The following is a 7719-nucleotide window of genomic DNA, read 5'->3' as shown; positions in this document are numbered from 1 at the left end:
CTACTTTTTTTATGTTTTGTTAGTTTAATTGTTGCTCTGATTATTCTATGATCTGATGGATAATTTAGATTCATAGTACCTATATTCTGGAATATTCTAGGTTGGTTAGACAATATAAAGTCGATTTCGTTTTTAACTTCTCCATTTGGCGACCTCCATGTCCATCTTCTGTTTTTCTTCTTTTGGAAGCATGTATTTATTATTGTGAGTTTATGCTCAAGAGCGAAGTCGACAAGTCTCTGCCCTCTATCGTTTCTTTTTCCATAACCGTGTTGTTTCATGATCAAGTGCTCTTCCTTGTTGGGTATTCCGATCTTCGCATTGAAGTCTCCCATTATTATAATATTTTTATACGTATTTTCCAATGATTTGCCTATTGCTTTGTAAAATTCGTCTATTTCATATTCGCTTGCTGCTTCCGTCGGTGCATATACTTGTATAATGGTGAACATGTATCCTTGGAAGTTCATGTTTAGTACTGCAACTCGTTCTGTTATACCAGTGAAGCTCTCTATGTTGTTTTTGTGAGACTTTTTTACTATAAAGCCTACTCCGTATTTTCCAGGCGTTTGACCAACGTAGCATAGTATAAAATTATTGTGTTCTTCAATTTTTGTACCAAGCCTCCTTATTTCCGAAAGTCCTATAACGTCATATTTAATTATTTTTATTGCTTCTTCTAATTCTAATAAGCGCTCGTATGAGGATAGAGTTCTGACATTATATGTTGCAATCTGAATTTGATGACATTTGTTCTTCTCGCTTTTTAATAGTTTGGTTTCGTTTGAAGGGTTTTGGCCATAATCCTCCACGAGGGCCAGTCGGGTTGGAGGATAATATATGTTTTTTGCTTTAGTACGTTTGTTTGTCACATCTTTGCTGGAGGAGGGGATTTTCTGCTACAAATTATTTTCTTGATTTCTGGTTATGTTGGTTGTATCTTTATTCACTAAGAAATTTAGTATACCCGGTTTTATGACACCCTCTGAGATGCTGTTTGACCTTTTTACTGATGTGCTCCGTTGTTGTATTTTGTTCTTTTTATTTGTTTGTGTATTTGTCTCTATATTTGATGCTGTGACATTTTCTGGTGAAATAGGTAGTTTTCGTTTAGTGAAGTTTTTTGAAATAATTAGTTTATCATACTTAATTCGGGCTCTATTTCCCTGTTCTCTTTCCAACTGCAGTTGCTCTTGTAGTTCCTTTCTTTTTTCCAGTACATATTTTGGATAATCCTCTTTAATATAGTATTGTGTTTCTTGCAGTGCTCTTTTTTGCTTTAAAACTTTGATTTTCATGCCGAGTGTTAAGAAAGTAACTATTACTGGGCGTGGTCTTTTCTCCTTCTTTCCTACTCTTTTTACTTCCTGGTTGTCACTGTACGTGAGCTTGAGAGCAAAATATTGATCTATCCATTTCATAATATTCGTTTCCAGGTTTTCATATGATGTTTCAGTCTCTTCTATACCAAAAATCACTAAATTTCGTTTTCTAGCCTGTTTTTCCAGATAGTAGAGTCGTTTTTCCTGATTTTCCACGATTTCCTTAAGTTTTTCGTGTTTTTCCTCCAATATTAAAAATTTTTCTTCCAACATTTGATTAATATTTTGTGTAACTTTTTCCGTCACATTTTTTCCTGTTTCACGAATTTCATGTCTCTGCATGTCCAGTTCTTTTGTTATTTTGTTAAGCGCATTTAGTATTTCCTCCATGTTTTATGGTTCGCAGTTTGATATAGTATGATATTGCCCTCTAGTGATACGCTTTGGAATTATTAGCTTTTATATTTGGTGTATAAAGTGTCATCTACTGGCGTGTGTTGGTATTACTTAGCACTTAAAGCAATATCGTTTTGCCTCAGCTGTTAGTGATTTATCGATACCATAGAGCGCCGCTTGCTTACTAGATGGCGCCTCATAATATTGTTTTGAGTAAGTAGTCGTTAATTTGCAAATCATCAATTTAAGGTTATGTTTTATTCTAAAACTTTAATTTTCACCAAATTTGCACTGATTTGTTTTGTTTCACTTCTTCACTATGAATACGATACCAGTTTCAGTTGGCGCAGCTCGATAATCGCGAAAAAGGCCACAGGAACGTAATATTGGTAGTTGGTTCACACTTTGTTTGTTTCAAAAATTATAAGTGTTCAGATATTTATTTTTCAACTTCTATTATTTCACCAGTTGTTTAAGCACTTTTTATCCGTAAATAAATGTTTTGTATTGATATAAACGCACTTTTTGACTTTTTGTTTGCAATTTTTTACGGAGCCGTTGTTAACCGTGGCACAACAGCGCCCTCCCTTTTTTATTTTTTATTTTTTATTTTATTTTATTAATGGAATTAATTGTAACTAATCAAATTCTGAATGTTATTAATTATTTTTAAGTTAAAAACAAACATAAAATAAAAAAAGAAACGTGAAGAAAGAAGTAGAATACAAGTAACAGGTTGTCAGTTACATCATTTTATATATCTGTAATATTTACATAACCTTACATTAAGTCTATTTACGATGTAGCTTTTAATTTTTAAATCTGTTTTTTTTGTATTAAAAAAAGGTCCAACTGAAATGGCTCCTACATGGATTTAACGGAAATATTAAAGGTAAGATCCGACAGTTAGTGTGTAAGCTGCCTAAATTAGGGTTGCCAATCATACTCTAAAATATAGTACCTTCTGAACTAGATGTACTTTATACTTAGTCGTTACATGAAACATTGAAATTGTTTTTTAAAAGTTATAAGCATAAAATAACGAATTAAGACAAGAATCAGATATAGCGTCCTGAAAAGATAAAGCATTACAAATCTGTTCCATAAAATAATGACTGCTTATTAAAAATATTTCAAATGTAAAAATGTATTTGAAATCGCGACAACTTAACTACGTATAGTTCATATATTCCATCACATAGCATGGCGATGCGTCGCCACGGCTTGTATCGCCACGCAAACAATCAGGTTTACCCTCGCCTCTAGACGTTTCACATCATAACTTTGGCATCCCTAGCCTAAAGACTCTATATTCGACCTGTCAAATGCATCTTTGTAGACTATTTAAGCAGCTTAACTATAATCCGGCCAAGTTGCGGAGTATATCATGCAAGCGATGCACGTCTCAATAGCGCAAACATCGCATTATGCCGCACCATGGTCCGGGACACGTCTATACTTGTTTGCTTATTAATAGTCATGTGTCTTAGGACCGGGCTTATGAGATAAGTGGGTTAGAGCGTCGCCGTAAATGCATGAATGCTCCCTAATTGTTACCCGACACCGAAGACTATGAAAGGTGCTTGTGTGAAATTGCGGAAAACCATTCCACAGTTAAATATTTATCTTTATCTTTACTATGAAAATTAAGCTTATTTTGCTATACTCCGCGAAAAGCAGGATAATCTGTATGGTGTTCATAATTTCTTCAATTATTATACTTATAACAGATCTTCGGAAATGACGGCCGATTGGCGCAGCGGGTAAGCGGGCAGCAACCCTATCTTCTGAGTCGAAGGCCGTGGGTCGTAGTATATATATTTAGTATATATATATATATTTAATGTACCCTCTACGGACGTTTCATTGTTAAACAACAATTATTCATTGTATATTTTTGTTTTTTATTAGTATACATACAGCTAGCCAAACTAAGTCAGTTACAGATCCACATTACAAAAAATATTAAAGACAATCTCAAGCAAAGCAGGAGCAAAACGTGCGTAGAGCGTAAATTGCCGAAGATCTGTTTGGTGTGGAGTATAAGGATTGAAGAAATTATAAATTACACCATAAATATTCTTCTGCTTTTCGCGGAGTGCAGCAAAATTCCAGCAAGAATTCCACAAAGTAGCGCCTGCTTCTTTTCAATATTTATCTATACTATTAATATTATAAAGAGTGTTGGTTGAGCGCGCTAATCGCATTACACTGGTTTGAATTAGAAAAATATTTGCGTGTTGAACAGTCCATTTATCGAGGAACCTTGGACTCATCATCAGGCTACGACCAATCGCAACGGAGCATCAATGTAAAATGTCGCAAAAACGGGGAAAAATATTCCTTTTGAGAGCTTCACGTCCGATGTGTAAACGGTTGAAGTTACGCCGAACAACAATTCCGTCATACACGAGTATGACGGAATTTTTCCCCTTTGGAATTTCTAAAAGTACGTTATGCGCGGATGAAGTCGCAGGGGACTACTAGTGCAAAATTCAATATTAATTTATTTCAAGTAGGCCTAATTAATACAAGCACTTTGAAACGTCAAGTCTGTCCGTGTGTAGTGACTCTACCACCATTCGGAAGGGAGATTCTACCGAGAAAAAGCCGGCAAGTAACTCAGCAGTTGCTCTTTTCCAACATCAAAAATTTACATTTTACATTTTAACATTCATTTTTCTATCTTGTGAGAGATGAAAGCGGAGCCGGATGCTTCCAAGCAACCTTGTCATTAAGTAACTCATCAATTGTATAATAGCCTCGCTGTAATAAATGTGTTTTAACACATTCTTTAAACTTATGCATTGGTTAAAATTACCTTAGGAATCATATTATAATAGATATGCTTACACATTGCCTCTTTATATAGACCATTCAGTAAGATCGTTAAGTGGGAGGTGGGGTTGGATACCTAGCAGAGGCAATTTGGGAACTTATAATTGCTAATTTTTTTCCGGTCCCATCTACCTAACGACTGAGCGCTCTGGTAGGTACGATGCCGCATATAATCAGATAAGGAGTATGGTTTTAATATAACTGTCATACACCTTTATGTTTAGCTTGATACCATCTTAGACTGCGTCGTTACTATTTTTTTTTTAATTTAAAATGCATGTAAAAGTTTTTCGGAACCTACTGAATTTGAAACTGTGACTCTGTGGCAATCGCCGCCGAAGCACATTGACCTCTAAGCCACAGCTCTCGTACTCCCGATGCCAAAATTAGTATATGCCTTTATATCAGTTCATTTGTGGTTAATGTTATCGTTTATGTATAACTAAGTTGTGGAAACTTCATTGGTTAATGTAATAAAAAATACGGCATTATTGTTACTGTAACATTACTATTTGTTTTCCTGGAAAAGCTAGTATATCCTACTATAACTATAAATGTGAAAGTGTGGATGTTTTTCACTCAATCACGCAAAAACGGCTGAACGGATTTGGATGAAATTTGGCATGCATGTAGCATAATGAATGGAACTGAATGGAACGCGACAAACCGACTTCGTGAGAACAGAGTGCGTAGCACAAGCAGTTTCATGTATCTTTTACTAAATACTAGCAATCGAGCATTTTAATAAAGATTATCATTATTATTGTTATTAAATTAAATAAATCAGCTCTGTTGGAGCATGTTCTAAAAAAGATTTGATATTCCGCATTCAAAATTGTATCTTAACAATCTCCGTTTATTAATTAACAATAAACTTTTCGCACAAATAAATCTGCTAAGTCAAAGGTTCCGGGCGGCGAAGCATTTTAACGCCGGCTTTGTAATCTCATTCCCTTTCATTCGGAATTACAGCTGTAATTAAATAAATCTACCGTAATTACAGCGAGGATATTCAACCGGCCGCTCCTAATTCTCGATTCTTTGATCTTCCGATTTTTCTGGGAATTTTATGGTCATTAAAGACTTGGCGAAATGAATTTTTAGTGTTGTTGTATCCAATTATACATTAAAGTAATAAAATTGTTCGCAGAGTTTACTTGGGTAAAATTGCATACTGATAGCCAATCCGTCTATCTGATGGTACGTAAATACAAAATTCACTACCATTCAATTCTGATTCATAATATTATGAATGCGAAATTGGGTCTGCTTATTTAATTGTTAACTATGTTCGACTTCGGCCTCCTCGATCGAGGGAAGCCGAAGTCTTTCAGCGCTTTAATTTTTTTAATTATCATTTTTTTAAATACCTAAAATTTATTATAATTATAAATACTTATTAGTAAACATTTTTTAATTTTTTTTTTTAATATTTATACATAAATGAACCTAAAATAAGCGATGTTCTAAAATAGAACTAAATGATATCAAAAACGTTCCTAGGATGCTAGCTAGCAGCGTTGCCCCTTGTTATGACAAACCTAATTCTGCGGCCACGGCAAGTTACTGCCAGCTCTAGGATCGCCATTAGACTGGTAAACCCCTTTAGCAATTCTTTAAAAAGAGTTGGAACTCCCAGTCCCTGTGGTCCAGAATTCTATACTCAAATAAAAACGAAACTGCTGTCAAAGTTTTATATACTACGACAATACCCACATCGCCATCTAGCCCCAAAGTAAGCGTAGCTTGTGTTATGGGAACTAATATGACTGGTGAATATTTTTACGAATAAAAACCTCTAATCAAAACTTTTAATATACAGATAAAAACCCAGACACTGAAAAACATTTATGTTTATCACACAAACATTTTCCAGTTGTGGGAATCGAAGCCACGGCTATGGACTCAAAAAGCAGGATCACTGCCCACTGCGCCAATCGGCCGTCCGTTATATAACGCCATAGTTGTAGATATCCTTTGACGTCATAAAAAGCATTTCGCGCATAGTAACGTCATCAATGCCATAGAGTAAAAGAGCTCAGAGTGCGCTTCCGATATGCTGCTAATAGTCTTATATTAGCGTAGAGAAGACACAATTATAAATTCCACCGAATACGTATACGTTTACACTTAGTATGCATAATTATTATGAGAGAGTGCGATTGCGTGTATGCAATTGAGGCACATCCTTTAACTTACAGCTAGTTTGTGCAGAACAAGTAATCTGATTAAGCATATCTTTAAAAATTAAAGCACATTGAATCAACCCATTACCCATTAGGGTTGAGAAGGGGTTAAGGCTGCAGTCCCAGTCTCGCTGGCCCAGTGTGGATCGGTGGACTCCACACACATTATGGAGAAAACACAGGCATGCAGGTTCCCTCACATTGTTTTCCATCACCGTTGCAGTAAGTTATATTTTAATTGTTTAAAACGCACAAAACGCACTCATATTTAAGTATTTATGGTTTATTAAGATATGTATTAGTATATTTATTTTTTATATTTATCAATAGTATTTTTGTATTTGTGTAGTCTGGTTTATGTATTAGTATGTAGATATTCGTATGTATGTATTAAATAGTGTACCCCACCTATTCGTTTTCTTTTTAGTTTTCCTAATCCTAAGGTTGCCTGGCAGAGATCGCTACTTAGCGATAAGGCCGCCTTTTGTATCCTGCTTCATTCTTCTTGTGTTTGTTCTTTTTTTTGTCTCGTTTTTCTGAGTGGTGTACAAATAAAGAGTATAAATAAATAAATAAATAAATAACTGAGAAAAGTTATAGGTGAGTGCTTCGATAACTCGACTGGCTAAACACATTATTATATTCTTTTTTATAATTATCAAAGAACCCAATTACTATCGTCACTTATCCTAGATAAAAGTTTTGTGAATCCCTGTTTGTCCAGAGCCTTTGGCCGTTTCCCTGTTTTTTTAATAGCAATTATTACCGGGTCACCTATAAACAGAGCAACAATTCCTACTAGTCTTACAAATTACCGCTCTGTGTCCGTCAACCTGAGGCGTAAGTGCCTGTTATTTAAATAAAAACCAATCTCTTCAGACCGAAAAGACGACAGAAAAAAGCGTGGTGATACTACTTCCCCAGACGAGCTCTGTCACAAAAATTACGTACCTGGTTTCCAGTACGATGCAAAATTC

General features: G+C 35.0%; 1 protein-coding gene across 1 annotated transcript; it reads right to left on the bottom strand.

The window, feature by feature from the left end:
* Window positions 1-636: 636 nt before the first annotated feature.
* LOC120626971 lies at window positions 637-2293 on the bottom strand. The gene has a single exon (XM_039894788.1). The coding sequence runs from the start codon at window positions 1710-1712 to the stop codon at window positions 900-902; it is 813 nt and encodes a 270-aa protein (XP_039750722.1). The 5' UTR covers window positions 1713-2293; the 3' UTR covers window positions 637-899.
* Between the last annotated feature and the right edge of the window lie 5426 nt (window positions 2294-7719).

This window comes from Pararge aegeria, chromosome 10 (genome assembly GCF_905163445.1).
Source record: "Pararge aegeria chromosome 10, ilParAegt1.1, whole genome shotgun sequence".
NCBI lineage: Eukaryota > Metazoa > Arthropoda > Insecta > Lepidoptera > Nymphalidae > Pararge > Pararge aegeria.
This window is presented reverse-complemented; position numbering and strand designations above follow the sequence as displayed.

Bases quoted from the DNA above. Each gene is read 5' to 3' on its own strand.
- LOC120626971 (XM_039894788.1), bottom strand. From the start codon at position 1,712: ATGGAGGAAATACTAAATGCGCTTAACAAAATAACAAAAGAACTGGAC.